This window comes from Neopsephotus bourkii, unplaced genomic scaffold (assembly GCF_033783945.1).
Source record: "Neopsephotus bourkii isolate Nb327-2 ecotype Australia unplaced genomic scaffold, CSIRO-AGI_Nbou_v1 NB_333, whole genome shotgun sequence".
In the NCBI taxonomy this organism is placed as follows: domain Eukaryota; kingdom Metazoa; phylum Chordata; class Aves; order Psittaciformes; family Psittacidae; genus Neopsephotus; species Neopsephotus bourkii.
This window is the reverse complement of record NW_026900839.1, coordinates 33,615-47,997: the sequence shown is the minus strand read 5'-3', so window position 1 is coordinate 47,997 and position 14,383 is coordinate 33,615. Positions and strand designations below refer to the sequence as shown.

The 14,383-nt window shown below is 48.9% G+C and overlaps 1 protein-coding gene across 1 annotated transcript in view; it reads left to right on the top strand.

Moving 5' to 3' along the window:
* Window positions 1-14,383, top strand: part of LOC133209332 (tyrosine-protein phosphatase non-receptor type 11-like) — a 38,388-nt gene that overhangs the window by 12,535 nt on the left and 11,470 nt on the right. Inside the window, exon 2 of the mRNA XM_061347917.1 lies at window positions 8,442-8,564. Coding sequence (XP_061203901.1) covers window positions 8,442-8,564 — 123 coding nt within the window. The remainder of the gene's footprint in view (window positions 1-8,441; window positions 8,565-14,383) is intronic.

Genomic DNA, 14,383 nt, shown 5'->3' with positions numbered 1-14,383 from the left:
ATCATCTGTGAATGGAGGGAGTCCAGAAGAGATTTCCCCCACTATTAGACCTTTGGGTCTACTTGGTAAGGCCTTCTTTTGGTGAGGCTGGAGTGTAACTCGGTGTTCGTAGGGGTACAAATGGTGGAATTAGCCCTTAGACAGCAAAGAATGATTCAAATATAAGTTCAATTCAGAGAAATAAGTCAGTCAATACGAACACTGCAGCTGGAAATAACACCCTCACGCTCCTTTCTGGCTTCTGTGCTCAAAACAGCCTCAGGGGCTTCGCTACACCTTGTTTTAATTAAGAGAACATGGGTGTAAATCCTTCCGGGCAACTTGGAAGAGCCCCAGCTCCCTGTTTCCTGCTGGTGCAGGTGAGTGGAGCTGGGTGTTGAAAGCACATTGGCCTGATAAAACTAGCTCTGCCTCTCCCATTCCATGGAAACTGAGAGCTGTCAGGCAAAATCCGTGGCTTTTTATCCCTGGTTTTGGTCTTGTGCGTGCTTCCTGTCCTCGCCCTTGGTGTAGCATGTGGAAAAGCCATGTGCTAAGGTAGCAGCTGGGTTTGCAGTAATATCTTTGGGGTTTGACTGGAAACGGCCCATCTACTTCACCCATGATGAAGCCCAGTTGATTCTGTGATAGGTAACGGTGATGCTCTAAAGAAGGAACTCTCGCACCCAACCAAGAGCATGTAATGGCTTATTTTGGAAGCAAAGATGCAAGTTTGCATTTGTGGTGGGAGGCCAAGCTCTCGAGCAACTCCTCCTTCCTTCCTGCCTTCAGTTCTTAGTTTGCAGCATCCCATCCTGTGGCTAGAAAGGACCAGCTTGAGCCCCATGTTTGACAGCATCCTGTAGCCTTTTATGGCTACTGTAAGTCATGCTTCATGTGGTAGCCACAAGGCAATGTGGGTGTGAGAATACCCAAGCATAAAGGCAAATAGACACTCCACTTTGCACTGATCTATGGCACAGTGTAACGGTCAGTTAGACTTCCTGATGGTGTATGGGAAATGCCCCCTGTACCAGCCCTAATGCTCACTCTGCATCCTTTGGATAGACTCTCCTGGCTGCACGAGCCAAAGACAAACCAGGTAGTTGGAATGGAAGCATGATGGGTGTTAGGATGTTGTTTCAGGAAGTCTTTTTGGCAAGGGGAGAGCTTGAGCAATCAAAGTGCTTGGGTTTTCACAAGCTGATGCTCTAAGGACCAGAGCTCTAGGCCAACGTGATGGCCCATGAGTGATGGTAGACATTCATAATCCCTCTCATCTCTTGTACACGTACACAAGCCCCTCACCATGGCAGGGTGAAGTGGTGGATGCTCAATGAGATGAGGAGGGGACAGCAGGCAGCTGCCAGTCTCTTTCACATCCTTTATGTGCACCCATGTAATGCAACTCATCCTCACCTTGCAGCTGAAGGTCACGCACTCGTGCTCTGGTGCCTTGCTGTTTGCTCCAGTCCCATAGGGCATGCCCTCCTGTTTGCCTGCAGATGATGTATGTGTGTGTCCTGGATCTTAATTTTGTCCGTGGCTTCCTTTCGTTGTCACTACAGAGTCTTTATCTGTGGGGTGCAAGACATGATGGTGAAAGAGGTTTTCCATATGGGCAGTGTGGAATGGGCTGTGAGGAAGCCAATGCGATAGGAAGAGCCTTCAGATGCTCTGGCTTAATGGGTGTGCAGGAGGAGATCAGGCTCTGCAGCCACTTGGGTATAGCCTGGAGTAACACTGCCTGCTGGAAGCTGTGAAATCAGCATCTCCCATGAGCTGTCCACCCCTTCAGACCTGCTCATCCTCTCCCTGCAACTAGAGCTGAAATACCCCATCAGAAATGCCATTGAAGCAGATGTGTCCCTCAGCAAGTGCCAGGAATGGGGCAGCTTGTGTGCCAAAGGCCCTTGCTGAGCTGTCAGCAGGAAACCATCCAAGCTTTCCTGCAAGGAGCTGCATGTGGATGCAGAAGAGATGTGCTGACAGCCTGTTCTGCAGCAGCTGTGTCCTTGTCCATGGCTGCTCTGTGTGGCTGGGACAAAGAGCATCCGCAGAGCACAGTTCATAGGAGGGTACTCAGCTTTGTGTCACAGCCTGTTGCTTGGCAAGTGCTTGTTTGGGTCAAAAGGGAATGTATGAATGAGTCTTTTAGCTCTTTTTATTCCTTTCTCCTTCTGTAGGAACGTGAGCTTTTGTCTGTAAAGTTCTTCCTTACCACAGAGTGAAAAGCATCCACAGTGCACCCATCCCATTCCTGCTCTCCCTTTGCCAAGCCATGCCACTCCTGACCTCTCCCATGTTCTTCTCCCCACACTTCACACTGCGAGATCCCATTGAGGGACCACTCTTTGAGAGCTTTCTGCAGCCTCTGTCACAGTGGGGCCTTGCTCCTCATCGTGACCATGCTATGAAGGGAGTTAAGATGTAGAAACATGTTTGAATGAGGGGTCATTTGTCACTGCAGGCTTTGAACCTGAAGGCAGCTCAGAGAAGGACTTGGCTACACCTTCATCAGTGCAGACTGGGCCTTGGCTATGGTAGTGAAGGAGAATGTTGTTCCTGCACATAGCTGGAGCAACGCTGCCTTGGATAGAGAAGCTGCTGCATCTCCATGGTTAAGCGGCCAGTCGCTGGCTCCAGAGATGGAGGAGGATGTGCTGTAGCTGTGTGCTTTGCTTTGTATTAGGGAGAGATGAGAAAAGGCTGGGGTCTGTTTCCTGAAGTGGAAAGAGCATCAGTCAAAACGCTGATTTTTAGCAGTTTCACCTTAAAGCAGCGTGAACCCTTGCAAAGCAGAGACCCTGGGACCACAGAGAGATGCCAGGTCCTCTGGATGATGTGTTTGCCTGTGCATCCACCTCAGGCAGCAGCCTTACTATTTATGTGACAGCACCTTTTCATGGTGTTTGTCCTGTTTCTTTCTGTTCTGATTTCTCTGTTCTGAGAAACAAGCTGCCTAATATCATAGGCAAAATCATTGCTTTGCTAAGAGACTGTGACAGATCATGAACGTATTGCTGCTTTTAGCAGGGAGATGGGGAGAAGGTGACTGAGTGGGGCACACATGAAGAGGGGAAGATGTGCCAATGGCAAGCATGGACTGGAGTAACTGGAATCGAGGGCCTGAATCATAGGGAGTGAATGAGTGTGGAGCCTGGCATCAGGGAGACAGGCCAGATGCGAGTTGATCTTCATTAACAGTTAATGCCAGCTGAGGCTTCAGAGCCGGTAAATGGGAGCTGTCTGCATCAGCTGCCTGCCAGGAGGGTGTTGTCTGCCTCTGTTATTGTAGGGCCTGCCTGAAGGAGCTCCTGGAGTGCTTTTACTGCTGTCCCTGGGGTTTACACGTGTCCTGTCCGCATCCCATTGCAGCAAAAGCCGCCCTCTCCCCCAGGATGTGTGGGTCTGTGCAGGTCTCCAGGGATGGGAATGGAACTGGGATTAAATGCCAATGATAAAGCTGATCTTAGCCACCCAAACTGCTGCCTTGCAAGTGCCATCTATGGAAAAGCTCTTGCGAAGAGGTGCATGTGAAACCTTTGTGACTGTAGTACGAGTTTCGAACCAGATGTGGGTGGTGAATTAAACCCTGCCTCTGAACGTGGTACAGGGGAGCAGACCTGCAGATCAAAGCAGCCCTGCTTTGCTGTTCATGGAGGTCATCACCTAATAGGCAGAGGTGTGGGCTGAAGTTTCCATCGCAGCCAAGGCTGTTTCACACTGGTGTTGCACAAGCAGTAGCAGTATAGCCTGCAGAAGGGTGATGGGATGGGCTAAATCATAGCAGTACATTCTTTACTATAAGGGTATATAATATTCCCCATTTCTTATGCTGTCCCTTAAGCATTGGAGGAAACAAGCCATAATTGCTGCATAAACACCTTGTTTGCTTTGAGCTGGCTGCTTGTGCTGGTGCTGAGAACTTGGGTTGTGCCATAGTTGGACTCTTCAAATGAGCACATTGGACACCTAGATTTGAACTTGGATGGTCTTAAGGCCCTTTCCAACCCTAACCATGGTAGGATTCTACTGGAATTGAGTGGAAATCACTTGTGTACCTTCCCAGAAACATTATTAACCGTTCCCATAGGAGTGTGAGATCCATTAGGAAAATGCTCTGTAAAGCATAGAACAGAAAGAAGCTGGTTTCTGTCAATGATGGACCCCAGAGGACTGGTGTACCTGCTATGGAGATGGGGCTGCTGATTTAGGAACGGGTTTGTTTGTTTCCAAGCTGCTTGCAGGAGTCTTGGGGGATGTTAGATGATGTGCACTGGCACAGTTGGCTGTCATGATGCTAATTGCTTTAGGAAAAGGGAAACATTTACCTGTGTGTAGAACCGTATAGATCTGCAGGGTGTATTTGTTTAATGCGCTCCCTTGAGGCTATGCGTGGTCTAATGAGCCTTCTGATGGGATTTGAATGGAAGCAGACCAGAACCAACAAAGGAGGTTGTTGCGGCTCTGTCAGGCTTGAGAAATGATTTCTATGCAGCCAGGCCTGTGTAGAACAGCTTTTAATGAAGATGTGAACTCTAATAGTTCAGTATGGAAGCATCATGAAGCCAACCACAGCCTTGCTCTATGGCACATGCTCAGTTTGCTGAATGAGGTGCTGCAGGACAAGAATGATTTCTCCTCAGCCAACATGGAATAGCTTATTTCCATCTCTCTAGGAAAGCCTGTCCTCTGGTTTACCTTCTTTCCCCCCCAGGAGGTGTTGGTAATGCCATGCCATGCTGTGCAAGCACCTTGCTGTGGGTTTGTGCTGCTATAACCCCATGTTACAGCATCAGCTATGTAGGGAGAGCTTAGTGGGATTCGTTTGCTGTATAGAACTGAGTGTTTCTGAGTGCAAACACAACCAACTGATGCATCTTTATAAAGGGATAAGAAGGTCTGGGATACTTTAAGCAGCTCTGAAGGTTTCTTCCTATGTGCCAAATAGGAAACTCATCCTTGCCAAGCACTGCATTGCCCCAGGTTACTCCTGCTCGCACAAGTCACCCTTCTCCTTTCTGTGCTCAAAGAATCCTCAGTGCTTGGCTGCATCCAGAGGCAGGCTCCACATCCCACATCCTGCCCTTCATCACTGTGGTGGGATGCAGCGTGACTCTAACTGGGGAACCAGGGGTCCATCTACCCTGTACCAACAGCGTCTTTAACACTGCCCCTTGCTCCTGGCTGCTGTTGAGGGGCTGTAGCATAGCAGAAAGGAGGCCTGGTGGTTGTTGGTCCCTTCCTCCTCCTTTTCCAGTTTGAAACCACCTCAGCTTGCTGGGCTGGAGCTGTGTTGCACCAGACCGAACACACACACAGCTGTAGGCGTTGTGTCTCTTGAGCCACGTTTGCTTTGATCCTCTCCAAGCCTAACAAAGGCAAGTTTTACCATTGCAAACACTCCACGTTTTCATGCAAGGTTGGGCTGAATTGGGCTTCAGACCCAGGGACCAGGGGATGCAGTGGGTGGGCACTTGGCAGGATGCTCATTGTGCCTTCCATGAGAGAAGGGGGAAAGAAAAGGTGACGTGGAATAAGTTGCTCCCATCTCCATTGGGACCTCACTCAGGAGCTTTATCCTTTACCTATAGGTTAAAGGATTCTATTGCCTCAGCATCTGAATCATTTGTGAAGTATCATTTCAGGTACAGTGCCTTTTATCCATGGGATGTTTGCTGGAGCTGTTTGGAATACAGGGATTCCCAGCGAGGCTTTAAAACTGCTTTGGTTTATAGGTTGCTGAGGGTGTTGCTCAACTATTTGTTCTGTTTTATCCCAAGACAGGGAGCACAAGGATGCATTCCAACAGAAGAAAGCATTCCTGCTCATGTTCGGGAGGAAATGAGTAATCCCCTATGGAAGCGATGACTCTTAGTAATTAAAGAGAAATTATTGAATAATGTTATACATAGGGAAAGGTTTCCTTTTCCAGAGCTCCTGCTGGAATGTTGCTCCCACCCAAGGGCCTGGTTTGAAGCTGGAGATCCCTATATGTGATTTACCTGGATTTGAGCAGCTGTGCCACCACCATTGCTTGGTACCCACAGGGTTGGGAAGGGTCTGTGGCCATTGCATCAGTCAGATGCATGGATGGGGGATGGATGGCATCTGCCTTTGGTGTAAGTGGGTAGATCCCACATGGAGAAACCAATCTGCCTTTGCCTGACCTGTGCCCAGATCTGCTTGTGCTGGCCCCTGAGTGCTTGAGTAGGGCTGTGCCTTGGTGTGCAAGAGGCTTTGGTGCCATGGGGAGCATAGGGATGCGAGAGCTGGTGATGAGCTGCTGCAGTGTGAGGAGTTCAGAGCTGGAGATGGTGTTTCGAGGGGCTGTCTGCAAGGAAAGGGTTGTTGAGGGCTCACCACGTTGCTGACTGCCACCCCTATGGCACCTTTATGGGTTACAGGTGTCTTACAATGGGCTTTCTGGTGCTCTCAAGGCTACCAGACCTTTCTGCTTCTGAGCTCCCTGCCAGCACTATCCTCCTTTAGCTGAGCTGGGGCTTAGCACTGCAGCACTAGTCTCTCCATCTTCCCTCTGTCTGTTTAAACCCAATTCCTCTGTGTAGCCTTGGCTCCTGTAGGGCACTTGCAGGTGGCTTTGCAGTTGAGTGGTTGCCTCAGTGACCAAGCGCAGTGATGCTTGGTGTGATATTAATGATGCACTTGTCTTTCCCCTGTGCTTGGAGATACAGTTTCATAGAAACATGGAATGGTTTGGGTTGGAAGGGACCCTAAAGCTCATCCAGTTCCAACCCCTTGCCATGGGCAGGGACTGGATGAGGTTTCATGTCCCTTCCAACCCAGTCTGGGATTCTCAGAACCCATGTGTGCTCACAGCTATGGGTACAGGCTGCTGAAGCTCCCATCCCACTGTTACACCAGAGATAACCTTAGGTTTCAAACTGCCTGCTGGCTAGGATGATTGTGCTGGCTTTATTGCCATGAGGCATTCAGTGGAAGCATTACAAGTGGCCTTTGGCAGCTTCGTGTTGTCCCTGAGCTCCATTAAGCTCCATTAGGAGCATCCATTCGGATGCTGGTAGCAGTTTTGTGGCACAGATAAGTGCTGGCCCTGCAGAGTGCGTTTATGAAAGGGTGTCACTTTTGTGATGTCAGGAATACAAGGTTTGGAAACGTTGGGATTCCTGTTTACCATCTGTTTCCATGGCTCTTCCCTAATATCCTTCTCCTCCTCCAGAACTCAAGGCTCTTTAATCACAACTGTTTGGCTTGTGGTGGGAGGGAGGAAATCCCAAACTGTGGAGGAGATGGTGACATTTCTTGCCCTTTTCTATGTGCTTCTCAGAGACAAACACAGTCATGAGTGTGTGTGTGCTTGTGTTTGAGGGTTGTCTTTGGGTGTATTTCCTAATGCAAGGTGGTGCGTTCCTCTGCAGCGATTGAACTTGCAACCCCTTTGGGGCAGGACGTTGGGTTTGCTCATCCCATCCACAGTGCCCAAGCTCCCAAATGCATCCAGAGATGCTTCTTTGAGGACCTGTTTGGCTTAGAAAGCTGCAGTGTTGAGCGCAGGGGCTCCTACACCATCGCCCTTTACTCATAAGGGACATTTGAGGGTGCAGCCTGTTCTCTGTTAGTTATGGCTCATCTTCTCCTCTTTCCTCATGGAAAATATGACAGCATCCCATGCAGGGACGTCAGCGGGAGCGTGATCTAAAACTGAGCAATGCTTTCAGTGCTGAGGGACTCTCGCTTTGGGTGACTTGAGATGACTCAAAAGAGCCTGGCCTTTAGAAAGTGGGTTTTCAGAGGCTTCTATAAAACGAAGCCATAAAGCTGGTGCCACATGGGAAATCATTGGTCTGGTATGCACTGAGTGTGCATTAAAGTGCCAGTTCTTGTGATTCCATCATGAAAGCTTGATCAAGACTGATAGCATCAGAAATGACACTTGAAGTACAAAGGTTGCATTAAAGCAGCACACAGTATGATGAAATGCTTTTCCCCTTAGGGTGAGCTGTCTCTTTTTCCCTTCTCTGCTGTGTCCTGTTCATCATCCAGCAGCGTTTCCTTTGCTTTGGGACCATTGCTGGTCCTGTGAGGAGAATCCTGGCATGGTTTGGGTTGGAAGGGACCTTAAAGCTCCAACCCTTGCCACGGGCAGGGACACCTTCCACTAGAGCAGGTTGTTGTACCAAATGGGAGAGACCAGAGGCTTGAGCCTTGGGTTCTTGCTGGGGAGAACAGGAGGTTTTAGTGCCACTGATATTGGAGCTTCTGGGTTTATCAGTCATAAAGTGTGCTGGGAAACCCTTAAAGAAAGGCCTTAAGTGCCCCCAGGGATGCAGGTCTTGGGTCCAGGTCGTTTGCCAATGGATATGAGCATGGAAGTTACTGGGGGGTTGGTGCTGGCTGATCTTCAGGTCCTTTCCAACCCAACCCGTCCCATGATCCTATCTAAACCCCCTTTCACGTGTCACGTTTGCCCTTTGCAGGTGGTTTCATCCCAACATCAGCGGAATTGAGGCCGAGAAGCTGCTCCTGACCAGGGGTGTCCATGGCAGCTTTCTGGCTCGACCCAGTAAGAGCAACCCAGGAGACTTCACTCTCTCTGTCAGGTAAGCACAGGGGAAGGGGCTGTCCCGAGTGCTCCAGCACAGTCTGCTCTGATGGATGATGTGCAATGGGAGTGGAGCTGCGCAGAGATGTGGTACCACTCGACGTAAAAGGGTGCTGGAACAACAAGGATGTGCTAAAAGCCAAGCACTGCTTCCCCCTGGTTCCTTCATCCCTGTGCTGCCAGGGGTCAGTTCTGTGCTTATGGATGCGTTGCCAGAGGGAGGAAGATAACAAACCCACTTCTATTTTGTGGAAATGTGTTCAATCCCAGCAGGAATGAATCATCTCACTCCCATTTCAAAGGAACTTAATGCAGCTGCCTGCGCGAGAGCGTTGCTTTCTGTGTCTGTAAGGGGTCTCAGGAGCAGCTCCAGAAGAGGCTGAGCTTGCCGACCAGCCCCAGGGTGGCTGTGTCAGACAGCATCATGTGCATCACCTTTAAAGTGCTCCTGTGTCCTTTGGGATCAAGGGTGGCTGTGGAAAGGAGAATTACCCACGGTTATTGTAGCCCCTTATGATGCTATGGGGCAGACGCAGTGGGCAGAGCACTCTGAAGGAGAACTGGAGAGGCAAAAGGTTGCACTGACCCCATGTGGGTTCGACAGGAACCTTCCACGCAGGGAAACACCAAAGGTTTCTCCCCATGCTGGTAGCACAGACCCTGGTTTTGGGTGGTTTCTGCTGAATTTAAACAACCCTCGTTTTGTTTAGGGAACTCCAGGGAGTTTGTAAACCCTTTGGCCAAGGCTGTGCTTAGAGAAAGGATGTACAAGGGATGGTGTGGACCCAGCGTTTCCTCCTGGCAGGGCATTGAATCTAACAGGACATAAGCAATTCCAGCGTGGTTTGAGCCTCAAGCCCTCCCCATGCACCTCTCACTGCTGGTCAGAGCACTGTGGTGATGCCAACCGGATCTGGTGAGGCTTTACCCTCTTCTTGTTGCCTTAACCACTGAGATGAAACCCTCCCCAGCCTTATTCCTTCCTCTTTACCATCGTCACCACACTTGGAGCTGTGTTCTTGCTGCCCTCTGTACGTATATAAACTATATAATGATATATATATATATAAACTGGATAATAATACAGTTGTGTCTTAGCAAGAGGAAGGGTTTGCAGCTCCCTTATCTCTTTCAATGCTTCTTTTTGTCTTGGGGAATCCATCCTTTGCCTCTCTTTGGCTCTGACCGACCACAGCTGCTCACCCTATGGAGCAACACAACAGAAGGGAAAACTCCATCTTTCCCCATGCATTGGCTGGGTGGGAGCATGATGTTGCCATCAGAAATAGCTGTGAGATAATGAGAGAGGCAGGAAGTGCTTCTAATTGGGATGGAAAATAAGCTCACAGAGAGCTGCCTTGAGCAAGGCAATATGTGTAACATGGGGGTTATCTTCATGTGAGCTCAGTGTCTCTCTCAGTGTAGCTTTGTGAGTCAGGCTGTTGTCTGATGGTAAAGGGAAGCACTGACAGCACCAGCTTGGCCAGGCAGCGTGCAAGCAGATGCAGCAGTGCCCTGATGTGGAAAGACACCCAGCAAGCAGCACAGTGACCCTGCAATAGCAGGGTGAATGGCTTTGATGGAGAAGCCAGATCCCAGCCCTGCATTGCTGCAGTGATGCTTTGTGCTGTGTGGTCCATGTTCTTCCCTTCCCTCTGCCCTTGTTCCTCAGCCAGTGGTGATGTGTGTTTCTGCTGTTGTCATCTTCCACCTTTCCTGGTCCATTCCCAACTGGGCATCCCATGGAACAGCTCCATTCTTCTGGCCATAAGATCAAGCTAATTCATGCCCTGACTGCATCTGTGATGCCCTGCGGTATTGAGCTGCCAGTTAAGAGCAGAGCCTTGCTATCACAGTATTGATCAATACCCACCACAACCCACTGGCTGGTTGTAACCCAGTGGAAAGTCTGACCAAGTAACCCAAAGCTCTGACCCATCCCATGCTTCCAGGAAAGCACATGAAACACAACACACGAGCAGCGTGTTGAGCTTTGAGGCATCCTGAGTTGAAGATGAGGAAAGAATTCTTCCATTCACTCCTTTGACCTGCAAGTCCTTGCTCCTTCTTGGCGCATCCCATCTCTATCCCATGATTTGGAATGTTTGGCTATGGAAAACTTGCCTGGACATGGCCACTATCCAATAGAGCAGTTTTGCTTATACCTCTTCTAAGTGATATGCTCTTCTCGCACTGATGATGGCAAAACATGTACATAAATGCTGTTGGGAATTAGAGCTGCAACACTTAATGGAGTAGAAAATGAGTGGCTTTGTGCTGTGAAAGCCTGGGCTGATGTCATTCCCCTATGTTCTTTCCCCTGCTACATTACACATATAGATGGAACAGCGTGTTATTATCCTCACCTAGGATTATATCCTGAAAGAGCTTTATTTTACCTCTGAACTGGACAGGTCTCTGTAGTTTTCCCCTTTCTGGGAAATAAAAGGTTTTCAAAGGAAACATCACAGATGTCTTTGACAAAGTACCTAAATAAAGGTGTCAGGAGGAGAAAGCACCTTGAGGAAAACAACCAAAACCTTTTCCTCCTCCTTTCAACCCCCTTTTAGCTTCTGCAAGGCTTTTTGAACAGCAGCGAGGGGAAATGCAGCTCCTTTTAATCACAGAGAGGATGTGGGCTGAGCAGAAAGCAGGCGATGGAGTTTGGGCTGACCAGACCACACAGCGAGTGGCCATGTGCTGGTGTGAATCCAGATGCGCGTCCCTAAAGAGAGGCAAGGAAATAGCAGTGAAGTTATGATGTTGCCATGCAGCTCTGAGCCTGTTTTCCCTTCATCCCTTTCTTTCCCTTTGTGCACTCCTCAGCCTTTACCATTACAGCCACAAGTCTTCATAGGGCTTTGTTTTATCATGGGGAGGATACGGTTAATGAATGGATGATGCTTGTCCTGGTCTTCAAACCAACCTCAGCTCTGCATCCAAACTGCTGTCATGATCCAAACCTGGCTCCTTCCTCTTCTAAACTCCTCCTTGGGATGTCTTATTTCTATCCTGAGTGGCTTGAATTCATTTGGAAGCAGATAGTGCATTGAGAGATGTAATGCAAACGGATGGACGCCTTTGGCTCACTTGTGCTCATGTTTGGCAAAGCAGAGGAGTCTGAAAGCATCCTTTTGATGGCAGATGGTTGGCAAGTGGTCTGTGCTTCCCATCCCTTCCCAGGGCAAAAGGCTGGGTGTCTATGGAGCAGGGAGCACCTTTGGGAATGCAGAAAGCACAGGGAAGCAGTGCCAATGTGTGAGATCACTGTGTAGTTGGATGTCCTTGGTCCATGAGCACCTTCTGGAGCTTCTAACACTGTAAGTGAGCAGTAGGGCTGCAGAAGGCAGCTTCATCCTAGCATTGGGAATGAAGAATTCAAACTCCATACCTAACCTCTAGAATTCCCATATCTGTGTCTCTGGAAGTGCAGGCAAATGTCTGTTCTGTTGTGCTGTATTGAACAGGGAGTTTTCTCTGAGCCCAAACTCTAGTGTAATTGCAAGCGAACAGCCAAGTTTCTAAACCCTGTGGGACAATCACCTTGGTTTATCCAGACTCTTTGGGGTGGTTTTGGGTTGCTCTCTGCAGCTTGTCAATGGGCTCCCATCTGTGTGGTTCCAGGCTTTGTGTGTCTGACACAGGCAGGGAGCACACACACAACCAAGAAAGGCTTCTGGGAGTGCATCAGGCCAAGGTATTTCTGCCATTTAAAGGGGTTCCATTGCTTTCAGTGACAAAAAAGGGTCTGTTTGGGTGTTTTGTGAGTCCTCTTCTTACTGACTGTGCTTGAGAAGAAGAGCAGACTGGGTCTGTGCTGGTGGTCAATGTATAGGGATACAGATTCACAAGCTGGAACACTTGGGATCAAGAAACCCTCTTGGATATCTGGAGGGTTTAACTAATATCTATATATTATAGATAGATATATCTATAATATAGAGAGCTTTATTATATCTATGTATTATAGATTATCTAGATATTAGTTATTAATATTAATATATAGATAATCTATAATATAGAGTTAGTTATCTAGATATTATATAGATAAAATTAATATCTATATAATTAATATCTATATAGCTAATACCTAGTATCTATTAATTGTACTAATAGCTCAAAGAAGCTTGACTTGGAATAGAGCAACCCTCACTTGTCTAACTGCTGACCCTGCCAAAACAGCCTGATTCTGCTATTAAATAGTGCTGCATCCCTATGAGAGAGCCGTGTGTCTGATGGAAGCAGCCATGCCCTGCAGCTGAGTGCTTTGGGCATCTCCTTTGTGCTTTCTTTCACTAGCCAGCATGGGGAGGACACACTCCAATGGATGCTGCTACTGTGCAGGCCAGTTGTGCTGCCCAGATTGGAGCTGCAGCGCTGACGCAAGCTTTGAGAGGAGGAAATGGGAAGGAAATGGGGGTTCATCAATGCCCTTTGTGTTTAGCATGACCTGGAGGGCTCATGGGATAAATGACCCTGGTTCTCTCTCTGCTTTTCATCCCTCAAAGGCCTTGGGATGGGGGTGGGTCTGTGAACTGAGCCTTTGTAGGTCCCTGATGGGGTTGGGGTGTGGGAATGGGGCTGTGGAAAGAAGGGAGCTTTTGAGCCTTGGGCCAAGTGGCCAAACCACAGCTTCATCTGCTGCCTTCTGTAGTGCACAAAGGCCCTTCAGGTCCTGCTGCTGGCGTGGAAGGCAGAAGCCATGTGCCAGCTCCTTTGGGATAAGAGGCATTGCGGTTGAATGGGATGGGAATTGCGCAGCCAGTTCTCATTTCCAACCAGTGAGATGTAAACTCTGCCAGGCTCTGAAGCCTCTAAATACCATGGGGTGCTGCTCATCGGTTCCCTGTAATGCAGGTGGATGGTTCTACCTCCAAGACCTTGTTGTGGGGATGTAGCAGGATCCCGATGCAGATATTCACACCTCAAGCCTGTTTGCTGGTCTTCTGTTGGCTTTGTTTTGCTGTTCATGTGGGATGATGGCAGTGCTGTGGGTGCTGCCTCTGGTGGTGTTGCCACTGATTTGGCTCTAACTGGGAATCACCTCAACGCCAGACAGGGCATAAACTGCATTGACAAATTCCTCCTTAGCAGCTGGGATGAAGGAAATGGGAATGTGGCCATCTATCAGGATAGTGTTTGAGGGAGAACACATGGCATGAGGTGACTGTGGCTGGGGGTGTTGCTGTCTAATCATAAGCAGTGCTAATAAGGGTAGGTCCGGAGGAGGAGCACACGGTGCTGTGCTAGCACAGTGCTGTTCATGTTTCTAGGGGCTCTTCAAGGCTTAAAACAGAGATCTCATTGCCAAGTCCCAGCTTGGCCTCATCTTGTTCATAGAACCAGGTGTGTGCACAAGCAGGTTAAGCACTGGCTGGTCAATGGGCTGTGCTAGAGTACACAGCAGCAGCATTGGAACTTGATGATCTTTAAGGTCCCTTCTAACTCTAATCATTCCATGATCCTATGGTCTTGTGGAGCTGGGGCTGGGTACCCAATACCACCCTGATACCTCATCTTTCACTGCTATGCGGGCAGAAAGGCAGCAGGAATAGGGGATAATAACGCTACAGAGATCCCCTGTGTGGTCCAGCTCTTCCTTCCATTTACCCCCATGCTCATTCCACTGTAGCATTTCTAATTCCCTGCTCCATGGAATGGCTTTTCTTACCTGGAACGCTGCTTACAGCACCTGAGGTCTCCTGCATCTCGCTGTCATGGTTGCTTTGGCAACAAAGCGAGAGATGCTGGTGTTAAAGCCTGAGAGATGTGCCCAGGTTTCCAGATCTCTCTGATAAAGCTCATCCACCCAGCACA